This window comes from Protopterus annectens, chromosome 14.part0 (genome assembly GCF_019279795.1).
Source record: "Protopterus annectens isolate FY-2018-M chromosome 14.part0, PAN1.0, whole genome shotgun sequence".
NCBI lineage: Eukaryota > Metazoa > Chordata > Ceratodontiformes > Protopteridae > Protopterus > Protopterus annectens.
In genome coordinates this window covers 231,990,969-232,018,790 of record NC_056748.1, presented here as the reverse complement: position 1 = coordinate 232,018,790, position 27,822 = coordinate 231,990,969, and the positions used below count along the sequence as shown (strand labels likewise).

The following is a 27,822-nucleotide window of genomic DNA, read 5'->3' as shown; positions in this document are numbered from 1 at the left end:
CCTTTCTCTTTCCCATAATCCATTTCGAGTCTGTTTTATATGAGTCATGCTAGACATAAGGAAGTAGTGATGTATTCCCATTCCACTGACATATATAATGGGATTAGTGTCAGTCAATGTCATCTTATATACTGGCTGTAACAGGGCTGCTTCTTCTATTTCTTGAATGGCACTTATTTGTGTGTCTCGGCTTGTTTTATAGTATAGTAAGAAATTATACAGCTGCAACTAAAACAGTTGTTAAATTGCAGGCCTTTGTTTACAATATCTTTTTGTAGTCCAAGATGAATTGACAGGCCTGCACCCTACACTTTGGTAAATGTGCTGATTAAGGTTGCCACCCATCCCGTTGTCAGTGGGACACTCACTGGTTAAGCCACCTTATCCCATTGCACACTGTATCAAGTACTGGGACCTGAAAAGTCCCACTTTTGCGATCGCACTAAATTGCCATGGAAAAGTTGCAATTACTTCTGGCTTTTTCATGGCAATTCAGTTACATCACCAACCCTGACCTGCAGGCAAAGCTGCTGCCTGTTAGGTCCGGGTGCTTTAATTCGTACAGCAATTGGCTGCAATTCACGAAAAGGGTGAGGATTGGGCAGGAACAGCCCTGCAAAGATCGCGGCTGTAGGAGCGCTTTGTTTTTTTTTTTATAACAAACGATCTAGCCAGCCAGCCATCCTCCTCCATCCATCCATCCATCCATCCATCCTCCATCCAGCCAGCCAGCCATCCTCCTCCTCCATTCATCCAGCCAGCCATCCTCCTCCTCCATCCAGCCAGCCAACCATCCTCCATCCATCCAGCCAGCCAGCCATCCTCCATCCATCCAGCCAGCCAGCCAGCCAGCCAGCCATCCATCCATCCATTCATGCAGCCAGTCATCCATCCAGCCAGGCATCCATCCATCAAGCCATCCATCCAGCAGCTACTCCCACCAACCAGCTAGCTACTCCAGCCAGCCATCCATCCAGCCCCCAGCCATTCATGCAGCCAGACATCCATCCATTCATGCAGCCAGCCATCCATCCAGCCATGCATCCATCAATCAGGCCATCCATCCAGTCATTCATCCATCCAGCTGCTACTCCCATCAACCATCTAGCCACTCCGGATTGCAAACAGGCTAGTAATTAAGATTGTTCGATAAGATATTACATAAATCCACACTAGAGTATCAAGAAAGTTTTAAAGGGTTTTAATCGGGTCTTTACTGAGTTAGTCGAAGTGCAAGGCAGCTAAGGCCTACAGGGACCGCATGGCTGGCCCAGGGAGTTGAGGCCTACAGGCAGTCACATGGCTGGGCTTGTGAACTGAGGCTTGCAGGAAACCACATGGCTGGGCTCAAGAGCTGAGAGGGCTAGTGAGTTGAGGCCTGCAGGAAGCCACATGGCAGGTCCTGTGAGCTGAGGCCTGCAGGAAGCCACATGGCAGGGCCTGTGAGCTGAGGCCTGCAGGAAGCCACATGGCAGGGCCTGTGAGCTGAGGCCTGCAGGAAACCGCATGGCAGGGAGTGTGAGCTGAGGCCTGCATGGAGCCGCATGGCAGGGCCTGTGAGCTGAGGCCTGCAGGAAGCAGCATGGCAGGGACAGTGAGTTGAGACCTGCAGGAAGCCGCATGGCAAGGCCTGTGAGCTGAGGCCTGCAGGAAGCCGCATGGCAGGGCCTGTGAGCTGAGGCCTGCAGGAAGCCGCATGGCAGGGCCTGTGAGCTGGGGCCTGCAGGCAGCCACATGGCAGAGCCTGTGAGCTGGGGCCTGAGGAAGACACATAGCAGGGCCTGAGAGCTGTAGTTAGCAGGAAGCTACAGTACACAAGAGCCCATGCTTGTATTTGTGTTAATTATTAATTTTCCTGAATAGAACTCAGTTCTAAACTGTGGTAGCGTAAGCAGTAATGGCTAGTTTTCGTGGCTAAGTAACAGAGTTTTATATCCTTTTTACTCTTTACTGGTGTTAAATTCATTAAGGAAGAAGGAAAAGAATGAGATTTAGTATAATCAGTCTGGTTGGTGAAACACAAACTTAGTTAAAGCGCATTCCTATTTATATAATAAAAAAAACCCTACATAGGCTAACGTGTATGTTTTGTGTTTTCACTGATTAGATGGAGCCTCAAATGCAAACACAAATGCAGACCTTGTTGGGCATAAAAGGGAGATCATGGTGGGAGGATCTGTTTCATCAGACAGTAGGGTCAGGGCAGGTGCCTCAAGCAGTTAATGTTCAACCTGCGGGTAACCTGCCCCCTGACCCTCAAGCAGGACCCAGCTCAGGATCCCAAATGTTAGTCGGAGGTAACGGGAAAGAGGATGGTCAGGACAGGAATGCTGCAAAATGCTCGGAAGCATAAGTATAAGAAGAAGCACTGAAAAAAGCGCAAGAGGGAAGGTAAGAATATGCCTATTATGGATCAGAAGTGTTTGCAGTGGTTACAAAGCCAACGTATATTAGATGAGGAATTAATGTACTATGAATCTTTGCCTGGAGAACACTGCAAGGTTAATCAAATGAGTTCACAGCATCAAGATACTGTGAGGGACATGGTTGGGCTTGACAACAAGCAGACAGCAGAGGACTCTGAGTCAGCCATAACAGTGGGGGGGGGGGCTCCATTGCTGGAGATGGGTGTCCCCAAACTATCAATGCACTTTTAGACCAAATGGGAGCCTTGTTAGCACAACTCAAAGGTAAACAGGATGATGAAATAGTAATGCGACAAGGGGACAATGGCCAGACTGTACTGGAAGGGGGGAGGTGAGACTCGGAGCTAAGTAAGTACTGTGGTGCAGTTACGTTAGACTTGCCACTAGGTTTTCATTTAAGTGAAAAAGTGAAACAGCAGATTGCAAGTGGGGAATACGTGGATATATTTTCATTGTTGAACAGGGAGGATGAAGAAAAGAAAAGAGATAAAGATGGCAAAGCTGAATATTCAGTAGCCAAAAAAAGGAGGTTACAAGTAAGAAGAACATGGGAAAACTGGGCGATCGGTTACTCTATGCTCAAATTTTAGGTGATAGATGTCCTACCAAAGCAAAAGACATGTGGACGCACTTTAATAGGGTAACCATAATGCGCTTTGCTCAAGGGGGCCACAGATGGTTGAGGTATGATGAGGACTACAGAAGGATGAGGCAGTCATACCCAGAGAGGTCTTGGGCATGGATGGATTTGGGGCTTTTGTGCTTTCTAGATACAAGCGGAGATGCAGCAACAACAGATTGTGGTTTTCCGGTTAATCAAAATGGGTATAACACTTATAAGTTTGGTTTAACAACAGACAACCAATGGGACAGAGCAGACGGGGGTGCTGGGAAGTGTTACCAGTACAACTTCGGTCAGTGTCGAAATCAACTTCAGTGTAGATTTAGGCATCAATGCATGGCTTGTGGTAAGGTAAACCACTCAGCCAAGGCTTGCTTTCATCTCTCAAGCCCCCAGAACAAAAGTTTTTACTCACCCACCACCTTTAAAGGGTACGCAGTTCCATCTCCCAACGCCGGTAAAAGGGGATATTTTTAAAGAATGGCTCAAAGCGTATCCAGATAAAGAAGCAGCAGCATTACTAGAAGAGGGGTTCACCAAGGGCTTCAGGATACCAGCAAAAGGTAGGAGGCAAGGGGTTTGGGTCAAGAACTTGAAGTCAGCAGAAGAGCATCTGGACATAGTTAGAGCAAAGATAAATAAAGAATTGGAAGCGGGCAGACTGGCAGGCCCATTTCCATGCCCACCAAGAAGAGCATTTAAGGTTTCTCCTATTGGCGTAGTACCCAAAAAGAAGCCAGGTGAATTTCGGGTCATTCACCACTTATCCTATCTGCAGGGGAATTCGGTAAATGATTACATAAATGGGATAGGGACATCAGTGCATTATGCTTCCTTTGATGAAGCGGTTAAGAAAGTCAAGGTGAAGGGAAGAGGGGCCCTTATGGCAAAAGCTGACATAGAGTCTGCTTTCAGACTTTTACCCATTGCTTGTAAAGACCAAGGGTGATTAGGTTTGGCATTCAAAGGCCAATATTACATGGATAAATACATGCCTATGGGTTGTTCAATAGCATGTGCCATTTTTGAGAAATTCAGTTCCTTCTTACACTGGTTGGTGGCTCAGCGGGTAGGGGAAGACAGAGTTGTTCATTATTTGGATGACTTTCTATTCATTGGGAAGGAGGACATAGGGGAATGTCAACAAGCATTGGATACATTTCAACAGATTTGCAAGGAGTTAGGGGTGCCGCTAGCAATGGATAAAACAGAGAGCCCAACGAGCAGATTGGCTTTCCTGGGTATAGAGATTGATAGCTTGAATGGTCAGTGCAGGCTTCCTATTGACAAGGTGCAGAAATTACGGCTACTCTTAAGTCAAGTGCTAATACAGAATAAGATAACCTTTAAACAGTTACAAAAATTAGTAAGGTTAATTAATTTTGCATGCAAAGTGATTCCTGTAGGGCGCTCATTTATGAGGCGCTTAGCTGCTAAGGGGTCAGGGTGCACAAAGCCACACCACCGGATTAGGATCACACAAGGTATGAAGGAGGATCTAGGTGTGTGGTGGAGTTTTTTATCAGACTACAATGTGATAGCAATTTGGCAGGAGAGAGACCATCTACCTCCTGCTCAGTTGTTTACAGATGCAGCGGGGGGAATTGGCTTTGGGGGTTATTTTCAAGATCACTGGTTCAGCATGGCCTGGCCGACTCGAGTGAAAAACAGGGTAGACATTTCAATTGCAGATATGGAATTCTTCCCAGTAGTGATGGCATTGGAAATTTGGGGAGCACAAATGAAAGACAGAGTGGTTTGGTTGCGTTCTGACAACAATAGTGTAGTGCATATAGTCAATAATCAGCTGGGGGAAAAGGGGTATTAGGTAGGATGATGAGATAGTTTACATTTAAGTGCTTGACATTTAATGTGACAGTTAAAGCACAACACATTCCCGGCATCGATAACTCATTGGCAAATTCCCTTTCTCGTTTGCAGTGGCCCCGTTTCAGGTCGTTGGCCCAAGGGCGAGTCCTTCTCCAACACCAGTGCCAGTTCAATTATGGGCCTTATGGACAGACGAGAATGGTTGCTAATGTGTAATTCTCTCAGTGGAAGAACAAGGGTAAGATACAATAAATGTATACAGCAGTTCTTGCAAACCAGAATAGCCAGAGGCTGGGAATCCATTTGGCCTATTCCACCTCACCAAATCAGGTCTTACATCATGGTGATGAAAGAAAAAGGTTGGAGTCTGGGCAGAGCGAGAAGCGCATTGTCAGCCTTGAATTGGTTTCATCAGGCTTTGGGTTTGAAGGATCTAGCTAACACTTTCCAAGTATGTGCGATGTTTAAAGGTTGGGGGAGACAAACACCCAAGAAGCTTGATAAGAGGTACCCCATAGGTACAGCTGTATTAAGCAAGCTATGGATTGCTATTTCAGAGGTATGTTTCTCTTCTTATGAAGTATCATTATTTAAAGCTGCCTTTTTGCTGGCTTTTTGTGGGGCATTCAGATGGTCGGAAATTGTCCAACCGAGCAAGAAAAGCCAGGGGACAGTACTGCCTTTAGAACATGTACATGTGCTGGGTGATGACACCTGGATTTATGTGGCGAAATTCAAAACAGATCAAGAAGGCAGAGGTCAATGGGTAAGAGTAGTTACCCCAGAGAGATTAGAAAGGAATGTGACTAAAGTGATACTGGAGTACCGGAGTTATAGGGGTGTGTTAGGTGGTCCATTTTTCTGCCATCAGCAAGGTGAACCACTTACACATTATCAGGTGAGAGCAGTTTTAAAGCAGGCAGTTAAGTTGATGGGCTTGGACACAAGTAGGTATACATTGCATTCTTTTCGGATAGGTGCAGCCTCATATGCACATGCAATGGGGGCATCACAGGCTGACATTATGAGGATGGGTAGGTGGAAATCCAAGGCTTATAAAAGTTATGTAAGGTGTAAACAACTCTAACTCTTGTTCATTGCATTTCAGCAGACACAGCCGCAGAACAGAACTACATCTGGATAGTTGGCCTTTCCTTTGTTCGGAGACTCCACCTCTGGGTGCAGAGCAGGCCGGGCTTATCCTTCCAAAGAGAACGAGCTTCAGGCAAAACAGTTTGGTATGGGGTGTCAGGAATGCGGTGGCACCAGCTTAGTACAGTAATGCAACAAGCAGCGAGAAGTGGTAAACCTCCTGCAGCCATCGTGTTACACCTAGGGGGCAATGATATTGGTCAACAACCATTAAAAGATTTAATTAGTTCAATGGTATGGGAAATTAACTGCATACATGAATGCTGGCCACAAGCCATTATTTGTTGGTCAGAAGTGGTACAGAGAAAAAGATGGAAAGGGGTTAGGTCCATAAAAGCTGTGGAAAGACTGAGACGGAGAGTTAATAATTCTATGGATAAGATTTTAAAGGCCATTAAGGGGTTGTACATTCCCCACCTTGGCATTTGGGCCTGGTGGCCAGATAGGTATGAGAAAGATGGGGTTCATTTATCGGAAGAAGGTTCACAGGTATTTTACAGGGAATTACAGGCAGGTTTAGCTCTGAAGGGCATTCACCTAGAGTAGATTGAGATGTGCTGGTGGAAGGGAGGAACATTCCTCCCTTCTGTGGTGGAAGGCAGGAAAGGTAAGGGAGGCCAAGTGGGGGGGGGGGTCACAGGACTCTTCAGCTGGACCTTCCGCAGGCCAGACAGCCCCAAGGGATTGTTGCCAGGGGACTTAGCCCGGCAACGGCCCCCTTGGCAGATTGTAAGGCGGCCCAGAAGAATTGTGATGAACTGTGAAAATGTTGTTATGAAATGGGTACGATACATAAAAAAGGGCCGGATATCGACAGTGCTGTCTGTTGTCCTGTAGGTTTAGGGGAATGCTATGAAAGAAATAAATGGCCTCCCTGATATTCCTGCCTTGCGCACATCTCATAATAATTGGCTTCTTTTAGAGAAAAAGTCATTGACAATGATTGGCAATAAACACATGGCTGCGGACATTTACTCCATCTGAAGTCTCTGTGTTATTATTTACCTGCTTGGTTACCTTGATTTGTTAGACATGGAATTTGAGGCATATGTTCACAAGGATGCAATGGAATGACAATGTGCTGAGCTGGTTCTGTATATATATATATATATATATATATATATATATATATATATATATATATATAGCTCAATACTTGATTTGAATCATTAATGGAAATATGAATAATGTGTTGGAATTGAAGAGCTGAACAATGTGACGAATGCTTAAATAACATGTATGGTTATTCCGTAAGCATCTATGATAAGAGATCTGTAAGTAGGTACGAATTTAGTTTTGTAAAAAAGACAGGTAGAGTGTACGAATCTCAGACAAAAACAGTTTCACATCCCCCTGTCTTGTTTACAGAAGCCTGAGCTCCTGACTACAAATTTCTCTTTGTGGTATGTCATGCAATTGTAGACAAATTCCTCTGCAAATTACGTGAGAAGTTAAGCTTTAAAAAAAAATAGCATGTGGTCTTTCCCTTCCTTTGATACCAAAGTCAAGTAAATGAAAGTTTTATAAAATATAAGCAGGTTTCAGGTACCTACATAGTACTGGAATAATAGGGTAGGGAGAAAAGCAAAGTTAAACTGTAGGAGAAGGTGGAGTTTTCCTTTAATTTATTGTTTGTTAAATTGTTCACAGCTGACTTCATATACCTGCTGTTCACTTTCCAGTTTTGTTCTTCTTGCCAAGCAAAAGCGTTCCCATACTGGGAGTTCCAAAGTTTCTGGCATGTTCTCTGGAGAGTCCAAATCATCCATGGCTCTCAGCAGCTGGTTATACGCATCACTGGCAGCCCTTGCTGAACCCTGATGATCTCCAAAGGGGTGAAAGTTATCTGCTTGTGTTCGTATCTTTTGAACCCTGAAGAAATGAGACCAGGAGAACAAAATAATGTATTTTTAGCAGATATAAATGTATTACAGTATTCAGCGCATATGAAGATTTTGCAAACAAACAAAAGGGGGGGCAGTTTTGTTGCCATATTCAAATAATACATCAGCACAGATCTTGGGCACTGTACTTTACCTTGGTCTGCGTTTATACAGTTTGTACAGCTGATCAACCAAGAGGGCTGGTACATCATTAAACTCCTTTCTAAAGCCACGATCCAACAGCTGTCAAAAGAATAAACATAAACATCATACAGTTTGTATAGTGACACACTTCTAATTTAACACATACATTCCAGCCATGTTTATTAAAAGTACTTACTAAGGTATGCTAAAGTATAAAAGCAAATGACATGATAGAAAAAGTAATACAATTTATTTAAAACAACTCTAGCTTTCAGATATAAGCTCCTTCATTTCTGTGTATTTCTGTAATTTTAAAAAGAGAGGCTTTTGTTTCTGATTACCCCCCAAAATAAGCTCTAGGGTGTAAACTTTTTATATTAAAAAGTAAAACTACCAACTATCAAAAATGCTGGCAATATATTGTTTACCTTGTCCTCTGCTACAGCATTATCATAGGTCTCTCGGTATGCATCCACTTGTGACTTTGTCTGTTGTACAACTTCAGCACTTTGGACCTAAAAGAGAGTTACACTAGATTTTTTAGTCTGATATCAGGTATTTTCTTAATTGTAGTGTATCCCTCATAACTCATACATAATGTTAGTGCAATATGCATTTACTAGACATCAGAAATCAGCAGATATAAAAGTAACATCTCTACAAATTGAACTCTGGCATGTCACCCCGAGGAAGTATTTCATGTAAACATCAATGGCAAAAAAAAATCAACAGAATGGTATCTTGCTTCCCATTTTTGTGGTTGTGTAGCACAGATAACTTAATTGAACTAGACAAGTAGGTTAATTATGCATGTCAATGAACAGATATTTTTATCCATTACTAAACAGATTGCCTTTGCTTTCTCTGTTAAGACAGAATCCAATACAATGAATAATGATAGTAAGCAAGCAGACAAGCTAGTATTTGCCCCAAAATTGAAACTAACTCAAGGTGACTCTATAGGAAGACCCTATAGAGTTTTTGTGGCATATTACAGAAGTAGATTGCCAGGCCTTTCTTTTGCACCAACACTGCTGATGCCCAGTTGTTCCCTAGCCAAGTTTTGAACCCAGGTCTCCCAGATGGTAATCCTGCTCCTTAACCTCTGAGCTGTCCAGCTGGAGTAATAATAATGACACTACCCATCCTTAATTTTATTTCCTACCAGATTCATTCAATGCAGATAAGAAAGTTACAGCAAAAAAAAAAATAAAAAATAAGAACATGGCTTTGCTTCAAGGGATGATCTCCCCTTAGCCTTCTAAGAAAGGTTGTGCAATTTATGACAAAGCCAATGACTACTACCAAAAACAAAAGACTTCTGAAGTATCACTGTCTAGCAGATACATGGAACAAACAAAAATCATCCATCTTTCCAAAGGTGGTGAATTACATAACATGGACATTAACCAACTCACATCCATCTTTAGTTCAGTAGCTAAAGTTAGTGAATTGTTAGTACATCAACAGCTAATTATCTTCCAGTTGCTTATCTGCTAGTAGTAAAGTATCAAATAAACAGCAGAGATTCACATTAGGACCACAACACACAGACAGCCCTGCTTATACTCATCAGTTATGCAACCAAAAGCTGAAACAATGGTCTTCAAACAGCAGCTGTTATCTGTCCTCTTTGCGGACCATTTATAGTCACAGGTCACAGCCAGCTTGTTACTATTTGGTTTAAACGGCATCTAAAAAAAAAGATCCTAGGCTGTTATCTGGCAGAACATATATAACCAAGCTATAAATTAAATACTGGAGTCCCTCTGGTATCAGACCAAGGACCATTAGGGTTCTCTGTCTAATAATTCAGTGTGCTGACACAGTTTTTACATTCTGCTGATAATTCAATACTTCTACACAGCTCAAGATACTTACTGATCCTGCCTCAGTCTTGGTGTGATAGCCTCAATATTTGGCTGATAAAATCATAAGCTTTGGTGAACAACCCAAAGTTGCAATCACCCAGATATACTCAAAAAATTGTGCCCTGTTAAATACGTCTAAATGTGGAAATACTTTATCACCTCCATTAATGCCAACATTAATTTTAAACAGCATTTTAACTCTACAATCTTCTTATCTTACTTTTGAGAAGCAATAGCTGAAGGTTTGCTACTACTACAATGACTCCCATGAGTCTAATGCTATGGAAAGGTACAACAAAATATACTAACATCAAACTCATTACCACATACAATGAAAATGCTACATTTCAATCTTCCCTCCATCCTTCACCCACCATTGTCTTGCCTTAAAGAACCTTTAATGGAGGACACTACAAACATGACCATACTTCACACAATTATCTTTACCCATAAACTGTTCTGGAAAAGTCAGCACCCAGGGCTTATCATCTTATTATCTTGGTGTAAATCAAACAAGGACCTTACATCTATAAATCAATTTTTGCTTAATATACATAAAAGTTACTCAAAATTTAGTCAAAGATTTCCCAGTTCATTTCTCCTCAATTACCTGGCAATGTCTACTCAGTGAAATGAGCCATTGCTTAATTGATGCTCTCTGATCTGTGCTCATCACTGTGAGAGAGCACTTTACATGTGTCAGACGGTGTGCCATGCTGTTTCAGCATCTGTATATGATGTGTTAAATCAGGCAAGACCACATGATCTGTAATATAGTGTGTCAAGTTAACAATGTTTACAGTCCTACTTATATGATTGACTTACTCATTTGCTACATATACACTTCTGCCAAGATTCTTGGTTTAATCTGTATCACATACAGTGCACTGTACTAGCCTGATAAATAATACTGATTCATACCTAATATCTCCTTGTGCAGTATATTTTCTGTTGTAGGCTGTTCTTAGACTTGTTTGTATGCAAATATTCATATTATACAATGACCCCCCCCATTAATATTCAAAAACGCGCACGCTGATTGGTCAGCGTGCACATTGTAAATCCAAGTTATAGTAATGGAAAAAGGTCCGGTCGCCCAGACTTTTTCCATTACTATAACTCTTACAGCAACACTGTCTCGCTATGTTAAATGAGTTTAACATAGCGAGACAGCTTTAAAAAAAAGCAACAGAGATTCTCCGTTGCTTTTTTTAAAGCTGTCTCGCTATGTTAAACCCATTTAACATAGTGAAACAGTTTGTAAAAAGCAACGGAGATCTTGCTTTCTCCATTGCTTTTGCCCACAGCTCTGATGTACTGTGTAGGCATACGCATGCGCAGTACATCAGAACTGCCGCAGAATATCAGAAGAAACAAAAGCGAAGCACTAGAAGCAAAAACGAAACCGCAATAACTCAAAACCCGTTTAATAAGCGCTTTCAGAAAGCTTAGTATCTTTCCTTCTTCAGACAAGAACCATCTTTAAAAACAGCTCTTTATATAAACTTTTACAAACATCATGTGATCCACTTAATCACGTATACAGATTTAAAACAACACACCACTTTTAAATGAAAATCAACACTAAAACACTATACACTAATAGTTAAAAACTGAAAACTAGCCCTTACTAAAGCAACATAAATATTTAACTTAAGCGTAGTACACTAAATACATACTTTGTGACCAACTTCTCTTATTTCAAACTTAAAAAATATATATATAAAATATCAAACTTTGAAAAGGAATAAAAAATAATAATAAATATTACCTTTTCAATGCCAAGTGTTTTAAAACACAAAGAATAGATATATACTCATTAAGCCCAGGGAAAAAAATGTGCAGCAGTTCTTATCTGCCAAAAAAGTTCTTCTTTTTCCAAAAGGATTTGCCATGGTCCTGCTCTAAAATCATCATTAACATGTTTTAAGACTGTAAACTTAAAATTATGATCTGGATTCTCTAAAATATGACATGCTAGAGCATTTGTAGAATCATTCTTAGAAATGGCATAAATATGCTCATAAATGCGTTGCTTTAGCTCGGGTCTTGCCAATGTAAAAGGCTGAACATTTTAAACAATTAGTGACATAAACAACTGATTTAGTCTCACAATTAAAACTACCCATAATATTATAAATTATATTATTGATAGAAACTGTGTTTCCCACATTGACAAACCTGCACTGGCGACAAGCCCCACATTTAACCATCCCCAACCTTCTTTTATTAATGTTTGAACTACTAGCTTCTAATAATGTTTTTAAATTAATACCTCTCCTATATGTAATTTTAGGTTTTGTACCAAAGTTACAATATTTATCCTCCAATATCAATGCCCAATTTTTGTACAAAACATTCCTAATAAATAAATGATCTACACTAAACGTGCATAAGAAACTAGTTCTAAATACAGAAGAATTTACATCTAGTACACTAACCCAGGCGTGGGTTATTGCTATATTGTTTGATTGTGCATATACTACAGCTTGGAAAATGTTTGGTTCTTTTGGAGCTTTATTCCTTGTGACCCCCTCATAAAATGGGCTCTGATCAGCAAGGCTAACCTGGTTAACATAACATGAATATTAATAATATATAATACAGTATTTGTGCCATCAGGCAGCAATTATATAACAAGGCACAAAAGGGAGCAGATTATCTGGATCTACAGCACCTTACATGCTGTCTGCCTTGTATGCAGTTAAGCGAGTATATGGCAATTTTGTGAAGTTCTTAATAGCCAGGACCCTAGAGTCCATTATTTTAGTAATACATTAATCTCAAATGTAATTTAAACATGCAACGTGTCCAGCTCAGGCAAAAACAGTCAACCAGAATTCAGGATTTTTCTTATTTTCTCTTACAGTTAGTTATCTTTAACATTTAGTGTACTACAGCTAAGCAAAATTAGAAGTTATGTACTCACCATAACATTCCATCTGAGTAGGTAGTTCATTTGTCTGCAACCTGTGGGTTACGGATCCGATATCGGATCCGAGGCGGCAACTTGTTTCAAGCTAATGGATCCGAGCTCCTAGCTTCTCCCTTCACCCATAATTCCCTGCTAACCCTCCATGACCTCAGATCGAGTTTGCCCCTCAATATATATCAAACAAAAGGATATCTAACTACCAGTAGATCCGAAGAAGGCCAGGGGGAAGGAGGGGGGGGATGGTTGCAGACAAATGAACTACCTACTCAGATGGAACGTTATGGTGAGTACATAACTTCTAAATCTGAAGTAGGATGTTCATTTGTCAGCAACCTGTGGGACAGAGTCCCCAGCTACCTGCACCTTGGGTGGCCATCATGGAAGGATATCGGGCACCGCAGAGCCAAAGGATGCTCTCCCTCTAGAAAACACGTCTAGTTTGTAGTGGGTAATAAAGGTATGAGATGAAGCCCAAGTGGCTGCAGAACAAATATCATCCAATGGAACTCTAGACTTGAAGGCCGCAGAGGTAGAAATGGAGTGGGTGGAATGAGCACAAACTCTTCCTTCTAGGGTCTACCCGAGCTTTCGATACCAATAGATACATTGATCCAAGCCAATAAAGATAAGATAGAGATAGCTTTCCCCAAGTTAAATTTGGCAAAGGAAATGAACAGCTGGTTGGATTGTCTATGGCCAGCTGTCCTATGAGTATAAAAGCAAAGCTGCCTATGAACATCTAATGAGTGCAGCTTGTTCTCTCCCTTATTCTGATATTTAGGGAAGAAAACCGGTAAATTTATGGATTGATGTATGTTGGTTTCTGATGCTATCTTGGGAAGAAAGGAGGGATTGATCCTGAGGTACACTCTATCTGGGTGAAAGATCAGATTAGGAGGCTTCACAGAGAGAGCTTGAAGCTCCGACACTCTTTTTGCTGAAGTGATGACTACAAGGAATGCTGTTTTCCATGACAATAATTTGAGATCTACTGAAGCAGCGGGTTCAAAGGGTGGAGCAGTCAAGGCTTGAAGAACTAATGTAAGATCCTTCCTTTACAGGGGGTCTAAGTAAAAAGGTGCCCTTGAGAAAGGTTTTACACAACCTGGCCGACATCAAAGGCCCTGTATCATGTCCCACATGTTAATGTGATATGGCTGCCAATTGCACTTTGACAGTTGAACAACTAGCGCCTTCCTGAAAGAGTTCAGTTAGGAAGTCTAATATGGATGGAAGAGAGGGATCTAGATCGTGATGCAGATGGAAAAGCATTTCCATTTACTGTGGTACACTTTCCTGGTGGAGGGCTTATGTGCTGCCACGAGGATGGCTTTGACTGGTGAAGAGATACCGGGAGTCCTAACTAGGAGTGGAGCTGGAGCAACCAAGCTGTCAGTTTCAGATTGTCCAGGTTTGGAGTTGGTAACGGATGGGAGATGAGATCCGGAATGGGATCTAGAATCCAAGGGTGATTCACAAGGTGAGACCACAGGTAAGGGAAACAAATTTGCCGAGGCCAGAATGGGGCAATGAGGATCATCTTGCTCCCCAACCATGAGGCTTTCTGTAAGAGTTGTATCATTAGTGGTAGAGGTGGATAGGCATAGAGTAGACCGGTGGCCAAGCATGCACCAGAGCAAAAAATTGCCGCATTTGGTGTTTGATGGAGATGCAAAAAGATTGCAGCAGGGTTGCCCCCATGTTGCGATTATGCTTCGCTACTAGTGGATTGAGAGACCACGGGGTAAGAAGGGAGATCGCCCATTCCTACCCTCTCATGGCTGGCATAGAGGGTAGATCTGGTTCCCCCTGTTTGTTGATGTACCAGACCACTGACATGTTGTCCAACTGAATTGCATCGCTCTGTGGGGGAGGAGGCCCTGAAGTGCGCCAACAGCACCGCTCTCTCCTCTCTCATCTGATCACAGGACAGGAGTAGGCAGTTCATGTCTGCATGGACCTTGGCTGCCTGATGCCCCCCACCTGCCCCACGGAGAAGGTCCGTGTCACAGTGCCCGAGAGGGGCAGAGGTGCAGAAGGGGCGGCCCGTATGGAAGTTCTAGGCTTGGAGCCACCATAGTAGCACTCTCCTGCAAGCCTTGCTGATAGCAATGGGATGGTGGAGAGGAAGGGATATAAAGGACCATTGCACTAGAAGAGTCCATTGCAGTACCTGCATGTTCAATTGTCGCTGCAACCATGGAGCCTAGTGCCCTCAGGACCAATTCTGCTGGTGAAGCCTCTGATTGGAGGATAGCCCGCACATGAAGTTGTAAGTTCCGGATTCTCTCGGAAGTTAGGAAGGCTAGCAACTCTCTGGTGTCTATTCTGGCACCTATGAATTCTATGACCTGCGTTGGAGCCAGTAGAGATTTGCCGACGTTGATAGTAATGCCTAACTGTGGGGCTAGATGGAGAAAGAAGTCTCTGGCTGAGCAAAGTAGATGCCTTGTTGGTGCGGTCAGGAGCCAGTCGTCCAAGACCTGTATTCCCTGGAGTCTCAGGTGGACCGCAATCACTGCTAATACCTTGGTGAACACCCTGGGGCTGTGGTGAGGCCAAAGGAAGGACCCTGAACTGGAGGAACCTCCTGGATCGCTTGTCCATTAAAATGTGGTAGCACGCATCCGGTTGGTCTATGGCATCAATCGTCGTTCTCCCTCAAGGAGGAGGAAGATTGAAGAGAGTGACCATCCAGATTTTTTCCTTGGTTACTGACAGGTTCAAGCGGGAAAGGTCTAGGATCGGTCTCAAGTCCCCGTCTTTTGGCACCAAAAGAACCTGGAGTAGAACCCTATCCGAGCTGGTCTTGGGGACATGCTGGATGGCTCTTTTCATAGCAGCTGCTGAATTTCTGCAGCTCTGATCAGGAGGTTCTTGGATTTGGGGACATGGTGTAGTGGTATTTTGTACCCTCTGGATATAATGGGAAGCACCCAGCGGTCTGTAGTGATGGACTCCCATGCCGCTAGGTGTTCCCTCCAGAGTGGAGCAGCCAGGCAACCCCTCAGGGCTGCTGAAAGGTTCTCTGGACCCAAGAGCCCTCTGCCTGGGCGGCGTCCCCTGTCCACCTCTTAGGACTGGTTATCGGAGCTGGTTGGGAATGTTGTGATTTTCAGAACCACATCTTCTTCTGACCCTTTGATTCCTCGAAAAGGACGCTGGGCGGACTCCTTCCGTCCTTCGTTCTGGACAAGTGTCTCGTGAACTGTTTTGCCAAATAGGGCAGAACCATGAAAGGGCATTGAAGGATGCTTTTGATGGAGCCAGGCCTCTCATGACTAGGAGCGGCTCCCTCTGTGGCGTGGGACAGCATAGAGGTGTTTGAAATTGATCTCAGAGTGGCCATTGGTGGAGTACAATTGTTTGTCATCCTCCGACATGGGGATGCAGCGTATTCTTTGATAAGATCCCGCTGCATCCTGATGATGCCATATAGTTCAGAGACCTTGCGTCGCTGAACTAAAGACTCTTCCTAAATGGTCCATCAAATGGGACTCTTTGCTTGGTGGATGGACTGAGGGGCTCTCGTCAACATGGCATCTGGGGCCCCTACTCAATGTGATCGGTCTGAGGGGCTAAAACTATCGCTCCACGGTGTCGAATCCTTCCATGCCCTGGTGGTAATGAGGTCCACCAGGGGTCAGCACCCAAAGAGGGAGGCGGACCCTTGCCTGCGAATGCCCAGAACACGGACTCGGATCAGAGGAAGACTTGGGGCAGACCACCCACCTCTGATCCTCAGCATCTCCATGATGTCTCCAAAGGAGACATCCTCAGAAGCGATCTTGGGGAGCCTTCTTCCTCTCCTCAGTTGTCCTCAGGTTAAGGGACTCAGAGTCCACGTGCCTCCTTTGCACTTATGACGGGAACTTCCTCGGGGGACTGTCCGTGGGGCCTCGCCAGCAACATCTTGTTCCAATGGAACCATCTGTGACATCGAGCAGGCTGTCCCGGGTGATGGAAGCCTGGCCTGGCCCCCAGGGAGGAGGGAGTGAGAAGCCGCAAGGACGGGGGGGTCGGATGCTCTCAACAGAGCCCTCTCCAACATTGAAGGCGAGGAGAGCCACTCTCTAATGGATCCGAAAGTCGGCTCCCACTCGGATCCGATGAAGGGATTGGAGCAGGCGCCGAGACCGTCGGATCCGAGGGACCAGTGGGCTCCGACCTGGATGGAGCTGATGGCACACTGAATCCCCCGGATCCGAAGCTCGGACCACGGCTCCGAGAGGTCGGATCTGACAGGCTCGAGGGCAGGGTCGGATCCGAAGTACCAAGTACTGTCGGTGCCAACCCACCCCCGGCTCCAATGCTGCTCGGCTCCAAACGCTCCGAACCTGGATAGCGGGTCGGAGAAGGAGCAATAGGGTGGAAAAAAGGTGTTGAGCTCCCCCCCTGGGGGGGGGGGGGCAAGAGCACTCCCATCTGCAGCTGGGCCTGGATGAATCTTCGCATCATCCGGTCCAAGTCTGCATCGGATAAACTAAAAGTAGATCTCGAAGAGGCCACCGAGGCAGGCCTGGAATGCCACCTCGATGACCTCAATGGAGATCGGGTCTCCTCCTCCTCGGGCCCCGGGGAGAACCAAGGGGATCGGAGCCGAGGAGGAGACCTAGAAGCAGTGGAGGGAGAAGCCCGCTTAGCGGGCGGGGCCGAAACAGAGGTCTCGGCCCGCCGCTTCTGGTGCTTCTCCCTCCGTTTCTCCCTCCTGGCCTCCCTGTCCTCCGACACTTTAGCGGGAGTTTGAGTCCCGGACAGAGGCAGGGGGGCAGGAGTGGCAGCAACCACAGGCTGTGGTGGAGCCACGAGAGCAGCAGAGGTAGCGGAGGCTGAAGCCGAGTCCGGGGGTAAAAGTCCCGCAAGGACCAGCTTCAACCTCTGCTCTTTCAGTGCCCTGGGGTTGAACGCTGCACAGATGGTACAGCCTAAGGTAAGGTGTTCAACCCCAAGGCACTGAACGCACCGAGTGTGGCCATCAGCCGGGGAGAGCTTATGGCCACACTCGGTACATTTGGAAAATATGGCTTGTGGGGCCTCAGCCATTTTTTTAAAGAAAAAAACAACTACACACACACACAGGCCCCAAAAAGAAACAACACACACACACACACACACTAACAACCAGCGAAGGGAGGGGGAACTAATTAAAGAAAAAATAATAAGGGAGCCTAACACTTACACACTTTTTCTTATTTAATTTAACTAAAAAAGAAAAATTCTGACAGGAAAAGTACAGATAAATGCAGGAAAATTCCACTTAGCTGACGAGCTCAAGGGGATCCAGCCATCCACAAGTGCAGCAAACTAGATCTGGGGTCATGGAGGGTTAGCAGGGGATTATGGGTGAAGGGAGGAGCTAGGAGCTCGGATCCATTAGCTTGAAACAAGTTGCCGGCTCGGATCCGATATTGGATCCGTAACCCACAGGTTGCTGACAAATGAACATCCTACTTCAGATTCTGAAGTTTTGAAGATAAACTATGAATGCTGAGAATCATCTCTTACTGCAGACATGAAGAATTTCAGTCAAACCAACATGCAGAATCTTTGCTCTGAGCCAAAATGAGAATATACTGAACAATACAAAACAATCATGCAGAATTGCATATTGTCTCAGAATACAGAACACTAATCTAAGATCACTACTGTTTTACTGTTCTGATCCTATTGCACAAGGAAAGTAACTTAAAAAGAAACATTAGGAAAAGGTGCACTTTCAGAACTCTGCAAAAAGTATACAATCACAAATAGCAAGAAAATGCTATCACTTCGATAGGTATTGTGTGCAATGCAGTCTGTAAGCAACGTACTTAAAGGGATTAAATACTCATCATTCTTGTCAGCATTTTTCTATCTATGTATAATATTTTAAAATGCAAATTATACAATGACTGGCCATTAACATTCAAAAATCTGCATTTTGATTGCTCAGCCCTACCATCATGCCCATTGAATGTAAAATCCAGCATATACCAAAAGAAAAAAGTCAGATAGCCTAGACTTCTATTAATATATGCTACAGTTTTCCAGGTCAAGAAGTACAAAGAGATGAAAAGCGTACACATAAAGCTAGGAAATCATTTTGTCAGAGTCAACCTGCCTCGTGTGTAGGAAGAGAAATTAGTAATCCTAACTCAGTTTATTAATCTTATGGAAATTCGCAAACAATGAAGGAACTTCCTCAAGTTTAAGTACTGTCTCCCAATGGAATACTTATTGAATTTCATAAATTTTGTACAGAGATAATTGCCCATATTTTATTATAATTGTTTAGTCAAGCAAACATTAAAAAAGCAGAATTACCCTTTTCATCCCATTTAGCATCAGTGGTCCTATTTCCAAAAGAAGTCAGGGACCCAACAATAGTGTTTAATTTCCAGGACGAGAAGTATGAAATTTGAAATCCGGGCAGTTTAGAGGTACGAGAGACTGGGCAGAAATACAAAGAAAATCAGGAACGGTATACAAAACTAAAGAAACTTACTTGATTTTCCTTGTATTTTTGCCCTGCCTTTCCCGTACGTCCGAACTGTCCGGATTTCAAAATTTTTTTTTTTTAATAAATAAAGAAGCAATGGAGATCTTCCTTTCTCCATTGCTTCCCTTCCAAAGCACTGATGTACTGTGTAATAGAGGGAACATAAGTCCCATACATATGCGCAGTACATCAAAAAAGCAGCAGGATATCTAAAGAAAGCAGAACATCACCACAGAGCTGTTACACAAAGACATTATTTAATAAAACGTAAGTAATTTTTTCTTAAAAAATGTCATTGTATAACAGCAATAACCACCTCCTGGGTGTGATATATTGAAGATTTACCCACGGTTGCCTTTGTTTAATCATGCTAACTGTTCAATATACCATACCCAGTCATTGGTTACTGAAGTTTATTTACAAATGGAATATTTTTGTTTTGATACATTCTTATGGGTGATGTTTATATAAACATAGTAGAACTTGTACCAAGTTTAGGAAATTTTACTTTTCTGTGTTAGATAAGGCATTATTAGACTACAAGGAGGGGATTAGAAGAATACGTTAAAGGCAGCTGAGACAATGTGGCAAATTAAGCTGAAAGGTGACAAATCTCCTGTATTGAATGAATCTATTAATATAAAATGTTTTCTTAAAAATAGAGGGCTGAATTATTAATTATATTTATTTTTCACTTAAGTAAAATTATGGCTTATTGCAACATTTTGTATTTTAATGGGGGCATTTTAAGTCCATGACTGAGGATTTTAAAATGATGGTGTACTATTGATTAATTAATACTTTAATGCTATTTAAATAGTGTGCTTTAGTGATTTGGTTTGTTCTGATGAAGTCCATTAAACATTGTGGATGAAAGTGCTTAATTATTAAGTATCCTGTTCTCTGACTGCCTCTGGATTGTTTTGTTCCTTTGTTGATTTTCGTTTTTTGAAAATTGACATGTTGGATGTTTTTCTCATTGTTAATCTGGGAGGGTGTCTTAATGGTTAAGGTGTTTGCTTTACAAACACAAGGTGCAGGGTTTGCGTCTCACAAGGGATACTTGGCTAGGCTTAAAATGGCTCGCAAGGGCAGTTAGCTTAGTACTAAACTATGGACCTATGAAAAAGTGTTTAACTGAAGACTGCATAAATGAGAAGAAATTAGTATTTCATGCTACAAGAGTCTTTCTTGAAGGTCACTGGTACTCCCGGAGACTAAGTGTGCAAACAATGCAGCTAAGCATTTTATAAATGTTGTGGTCAATGTGGACAGACCAAAGAGTAAGGATGAGAAAAATTGTATTGTGTATCAATCCAGACTCTTAAGTATTTCTTTTATTTTTTTTGCATGACTGAGTTATGAAGATAACCACTGTCTGTATTAAGCAGTGGCGGCTGGTGACTTCAAATCACAGGGGGGCTGCAGGAGACGCTGAATGGGCGGGGTCAAAGGGAAGGGGTGTGGTCAACCACAAAGGGGAGGAGCTATGCACAAAACCACAAAAAAACTAACTTTAATTAAATACGCTGCCCTGGGTGGCAAACCATCATTATGAAAGTCCAATCAAGACAAAAATAAGTGTAGAAGAATAAAAATATTTCAATGCATTGGCTGCATGACAGCTTACTTAATATCTAGATGGAAACAAAAGGTTGTGAGGCATGAAAAAATAAATTACTTTTAAATACATTACTGGAATGCCAGTCAAAATCAAGTATAAGAAAAACCAGAAGCACTCAACTCAAACTACTTCTCCTTGCACTGCAGTTCTAATTATAATATATTCAGCTTTATTAAAGTACCAAGCAACATGCTGAAAGTAGAAATCTATGTGATGCCCCACTTGTAAAAATGTTTCTTATCCAAAAAGACCTGCTGCCTGACAACGTTTCATGGGGAAAACATGATAAAAGTAAAAATGAAAAGCAAACAAGAAACAAGCTCAAGATACATTGCTTAAAGGATTACTGTACAGGTTATGGACCACACATGATTGGCATTCTGTTTAGTTTACGGGTAAAGCCTGTAGAGATGACTGGAAGTCTCCAACAAGTGTAATGAGCTTTTTAAAATAATGGAATCCTGTCCTTTAATACCCAAGGCTTATACATTATCTAGTCAAGTATTCTCTGCATGGCAACAACAGAAAGGCTTTCAATGTTGGCAATTCTTTAACAGTATGCTTATTAAAGCTTACTTGCATCTTACGATGTCAGACAAGCTTACCTTATGGTCATTAAAGCATTGCTACTTAAACACAGAGCAACAGGCACTTTGAGTAATAAGCATAAATCAACAGTACAAAAATATGACAGAAACCAGACCATTCTGCAAAATCAAGGACAGATGAAAAGCCACTGTAGTACTTATGCAGTGTGTCCTCCCCATCCAAGGTAGATACAACTACTCCTTGCCTTGCTTGGACACATCCAGAGTCACTACATGGGGAGTGGGGTGCAACAAGCATGTCACAATTTGAAATCTCTCTGGCTGACTGTGATGGCCCTGACACATTTTTCATACCTCTCAACTTCAAGAGCAAGAAATCTGGACAAAGCCATACACAGAAGTGGGACAAAGGCACAACAAGAAGGACAATTTTTAAATATTGCTCTAATAAACTTAGAAAGATAATAGAATAGGTCTTGCATTAGTATGAATTTTCTGAAGGGTATAAAATCTGAAACTCAAATGTCTGTCATTTTCTAACTTCAGTCTTTAGTGATTTGTCACTAATTTGCCAAAAAACACAATTTTATGAAAAATGGACCAAAATGTGATGCAAAATATAAAATAGACACACAATACAGCTTCTACCTGTCAAAGAAGGGACACTTTAATATTAGTACTGCTACCTTGAGCAGCTGACAAAATAAAAGAATCTACATGCATTTCAAGTAATCTATAACTTTGATTATTACAGTTATTTCTTAATTCTAAACCCTCCATGTTTTCTTCCAAAATTGCTATTTTGGAGGGATTATTAGGGGAAGAGCAACATTTTGAGCCAAAAATTGGGGACAGTTGAGAGGTTGGCTATGCCTAATTCTATAAAGCAATTTATTTGCATGTACCTCTCAACCTGTTAATGCAGTAAATCTGAACAAGGCCAAATATATTGGGGCACATATAAACAGTACTAAAAATTGCTCTTGTATAAATTGAGACAGTTGATAGAACGGCTCTTACTTTAACATGCATTTTATGAAGGTTATGAAGTCTGAAACTTATTATTTAGTGACTTCTGGCAAATCATTTAGGAATTAAAACTACAAATTTTATGAACAACAAACCAAAATAAGAAGCAAAATCTATTCATTCTTTGAAAATCTGGACAGTTGGGAGGTATAGTTCAGCTGGGCCTGTCTGAGTTTGCTGCCCTTCCCCTGACAAAATAATGGTTGAACTGGAGCCTCTGCAGCCATTCCAATTAACCATTACTTGGCTATTTCACTCCATTTACCATAAACACTAATGTGCATACTGCTTTACTTCAATGATTGGACTTCATTTGAAAGTTTTATTTTGTATTTTACAGCACAAACATTAAGTAATCTGTTAAACAAAGCAATGCAGTCTCACAATGAAAACTTAGCATTAAAACTTCTCTGCCCTTGAAACTCACATTCATTGAAACCCACATTCAAAGAAAATACATTTTGCCAGTGGCAGATAAAGATTAATTTTGGGCTGTTTTGTAATCATAGGCCTTGCATATGAAACATACATGTGCTCTTTGATACACCTTCCTCATTGTACTAAAATTATATTCCTTGTACAATACAATACACTTGTTAGAGGGTGTTTTAAATTTGTTTTGAACATTTTCCAGTAAGCAATGAAACAAAACATATGCACCCATAATGGCAAAACGGCCCAGTTGAGAACATTTATCATACCAAAAGTCTACTCAGGCTTCCACAGTCCACCATTATTAGTAAATATACACAATTCTACAGTCCACCATTATTAGTAAATATGCACAATTCCACAGTCCACCATTATTAGTAAATATGCACAATTCTACAGTCCACCATTATCAGTAAATATGCACAATTCTACAGTGCACCTTTATCAGTAAATATGCACAATTCTACAGTCCATATTCAGTGAATTCAGTTCTTGCCATAGCTGTCAACCTTAGCACAAAACCTGGGCGAAGCCAATAATGGGGAATACAGTCCCAAAAATAGGGACAAATTTAAAATATTCATCTTATAAACTTAGAAAATTGCTAGAAAAAGGTTGTGCTACTATGTATTCTGAAGAACATGAAGTTTGAAATTCAAATGCCGGTCAATTCTACTGCGGACAGAAAAACAATTTTCAGCAGAGACGCAGGGATTAATACTGCAGACACGTCTTTGTAAAATGGCAGGGCATCAGAGCAAATCCACACAAACACAGGCAGGAGATGCAGACTCCAAACAGAAGCCACCCCAACCAAGAATCAAACCAGAAAACCTATAGCTGTGAGGCAACAATACTACCACCGCACCATCAATTATGCAAGGAATTAAACATTCAGAAACCTGAAGTCTGAAATTCAAATGCCTGTCAATTTTACTGCGGACAGAACAAAACCAATTTTCAGCAGGGATTAAAACTGCAGACACGTCTTTGTAAAATGGCAGGGCACCAGAGCAAATCCACACAAACACATGGAGGAGATGCAGACTCCACACAGAAGCCACCCCAACCAAGAATCAAACCAGAAAACCTATAGCTGTGAGGCAACAATACTACCACTGCACCATCAAATCTGCAAGGAATCAAACATTCAGAAACCTGAAGTCTGAAATTCAAATGCCTGTCAATTTTACTGCGGACAGAACAAAACAATTTTCAGCAGAGATGCAGGGATTAATACTGCAGACCGTCTTTGCAAAATGGCAGGGCACCAGAGCAAATCCACACAAATACAGGGAGGAGATGCAGACAGAAGCCACCCCAACCAAGAATCAAACCAGAAAACCTATAGTTGTGAGGTAACAATACTATCACTGCACCATCAATTATACAAGGAATTAAACATTCAGAAACCTGAAGTCTGAAATTCAAATGCCTGTCAATTTTACTGCGGACAGAACAAAACAATTTTCAGCAGAGACGAGGGATTAAAACTGCAGACACATCTTTGTAAAATGGCAGGGCACCAGAGCAAATCCACACAAACACAGGCAGGAGATGCAGACTCCAAACAGAAGCCACCCCAACCAAGAATCAAACCAGAAAACCTATAGCTGTGAGGCAACAATACTACCACCGCACCATCAATTATGCAAGGAATTAAACATTCAGAAACCTGAAGTCTGAAATTCAAATGCCTGTCAATTTTACTGCGGACAGAACAAAACCAATTTTCAGCAGGGATTAAAACTGCAGACACGTCTTTGTAAAATGGCAGGGCACCAGAGCAAATCCACACAAACACATGGAGGAGATGCAGACTCCACACAGAAGCCACCCCAACCAAGAATCAAACCAGAAAACCTATAGCTGTGAGGCAACAATACTACCACTGCACCATCAAATCTGCAAGGAATTAAACATTCAGAAACCTGAAGTCTGAAATTCAAATGCCTGTCAAATTTACTGCGGACAGAACAAAACAATTTTCAGCAGAGGCAGGGATTAAAACTGCAGACACATCTTTGTAAAATGGCAGGGCACCAGAGCAAATCCACACAAACACAGGCAGGAGATGCAGACTCCACACAGAAGCCACCCCAACCAAGAATCAAACCAGAAAACCTATAGCTGTGAGGCAACAATACTACCACTGCACCATCAAATCTGCAAGGAATTAAACATTCAGAAACCTGAAGTCTGAAATTCAAATGCCTGTCAAATTTACTGCGGACAGAACAAAAACAATTTTCAGCAGAGACGAGGGATTAAAACTGCAGACACATCTTTGTAAAATGGCAGGGCACCAGAGCAAATCCACACAAACACAGGCAGGAGATGCAGACTCACACAGAAGCCACCCCAACCAAGAATCAAACCAGAAAACCTATAGCTGTGAGGCAACAATACTACCACTGCACCATCAAATCTGCAAGGAATTAAACATTCAGAAACCTGAAGTCTGAAATTCAAATGCCTGTCAAATTTACTGGACAGAACAAAACAATTTTCAGCAGAGACAGGGATTAAAACTGCAGACACATCTTTGTAAAATGGCAGGGCACCAGAGCAAATCCACACAAACACAGGCAGGAGATGCAGACTCCACACAGAAGCCACCCCAACCAAGAATCAAACCAGAAAACCTATAGCTGTGAGGCAACAATACTACCACTGCACCATCAAATCTGCAAGGAATTAAACATTCAGAAACCTGAAGTCTGAAATTCAAATGCCTGTCAAATTTACTGGACAGAACAAAAACAATTTTCAGCAGAGGCAGGGATTAAAACTGCAGACACATCTTTGTAAAATGGCAGGGCACCAGAGCAAATCCACACAAACACAGGCAGGAGATGCAGACTCCACACAGAAGCCACCCCAACCAAGAATCAAACCAGAAAACCTATAGCTGTGAGGCAACAATACTACCACTGCACCATCAAATACGGGAATTAAACATTCAGAAACCCTTAAGTCTGAAATTCAAATGCCTATCAATTTTATTTAACATTTTTAATCAGGACAGTCTGACTTGGAACAAATAAACAAATTTTCAGCGGAGGCCCAGGAAGAAATAATGCAGACATGTCTTTGTAACATGGGAGGGCACAAAAGCAAACCCACACAAACACAGGGAGAAGATACAGACCCCACAAAGAAGGAACCCCAGCCAAGAATCAAACCCAAGAACCTGCAGCTGTGAGGCAACAATGCTACTACTACACCATCAAATATCAAGCATTACAACATTTACAAACCACAGATATTATGAGGAACAGATCAGATCAAATATGAGGTAAAAATCTGAAATTTTTTTACAAATGGTGGTGGGTAGGGAACTCAAGTCTTTAACACCTGCATACAGGGTACAGGGTTCAAGCCTGAGGCATTCCCTACCACACCACCATAAGCACCTGGGGCATTTACACACACACACACACACACACACACACACCATACACAAACTCCAGTAAAGCACAAGCACCATACACAAACTCCAGTAAAGCACCATACACAAACTCCAGTAAAGCACCATACACAAACTCCAGTAAAGCACCATACACAAACTCCAGTAAAGCACCATACACAAACTCCAGTAAAGCACAAGCACCATACACAAACTCCAGTAAAGCACAAGCACCATACACAAACTCCAGTAAAGCACAAGCACCATACACAAACTCCAGTAAAGCACAAGCACCATACACAAAGAAAAATAAACATTGTAAATTGAAAGGCACCTTACCTGAATCCTGAATCCTGAATGAATACATCCAGAGTTAACGTCCGTACAATCCATACATCCTTCCCGCGCAATACTGAAGACCCGCGAGATCCACATGCTCCTTCCGACGCCCGAGATCCCTGAGGCACTGTCGAGTCCCTGCTGCTCCTCTTGCAGTCCGGATCGTCCCATAATCCTGGCGGTCTGTGCACTGTAAAAGTGCACAGACGCTCCTGTGTCCCCTATGGGACGGCCGGGCTGCCCTGAGCATGCATAGACCGATAAGCGGGACTCGGTCTATGCGCCAAGCGCCAATTTTAAAAAAATATTTTTTTTTATTTTTCATTTCTTTTTCATTTCTTTTTCTTTCTTTTTTTCTTTTTGAGGGGGCTGCAGTCCGGCAGCCCTATGCCACGAGCCGCCCCTGGTATTAAGCATGATCACCCAAGTCTGCTTATCTGAGAGAGAGAGTAGCCTAAATAAAAGTTTACACTGTTTACTTCTCAGAAGTTATACATTTGCTTAAAATGGTTAGATCTAACACTAAAAACAGCAGGCCTTGCTTATGTTTTAACAGAAACACAAAATACATCCCCTCCTCTTATTTTCAGTAAGGTATATCTTGAATGGCCTATTTTTGCAGTGACTCCTGTATCAGTTGTGAGATTATTTCCATTCAACTGGCATAGCTATTATATTTTTTTAAATAAGGTACAGTTTGTGGTACATTTTATTAATAGTCATATGGCATAAACCTTAAAATAACAATATACTCCATTTATCTTTTCCATTTTTCCTAATTCTACACATATCTGGAAGACTTCTTCCAACACGTTAATGAAATAAGCTGAGGATGGAGTGGAGATGAAAAATGTAGGAAATGTTACCAGACAGTCAGGGGAAAGAGTTGGCAGACTGTTGATGGTATAAATCTCTGGATTCTTTGAAATTTTTTGTTTTCTTCCTATTTTATATAGTAATGATTTTTAGAAGCAAGCGTTGTCCTGATATACTTTGTGGAAACTAGGCAAAACTACTGTGTTCATGGAAGCCTTGGTCTGCCCATTTTCCAGTAGGTCAAACAACATTTGTAGAAGTAGATGCACCAAGAAACTCTCATG

The 27,822-nt window shown here is 42.2% G+C and overlaps 1 protein-coding gene across 1 annotated transcript in view; it reads right to left on the bottom strand.

Annotated features, from left to right (window-relative positions):
- Positions 1-27,822, bottom strand: part of CFAP43 (cilia and flagella associated protein 43) — a 3,581,735-nt gene that overhangs the window by 662,737 nt on the left and 2,891,176 nt on the right. Inside the window, exons 30-32 of the mRNA XM_044055952.1 lie at positions 8,486-8,572; positions 8,068-8,156; positions 7,695-7,902 (exon numbers count right to left, since the gene is read on the bottom strand). Coding sequence (XP_043911887.1) covers positions 7,695-7,902; positions 8,068-8,156; positions 8,486-8,572 — 384 coding nt within the window. The remainder of the gene's footprint in view (positions 1-7,694; positions 7,903-8,067; positions 8,157-8,485; positions 8,573-27,822) is intronic.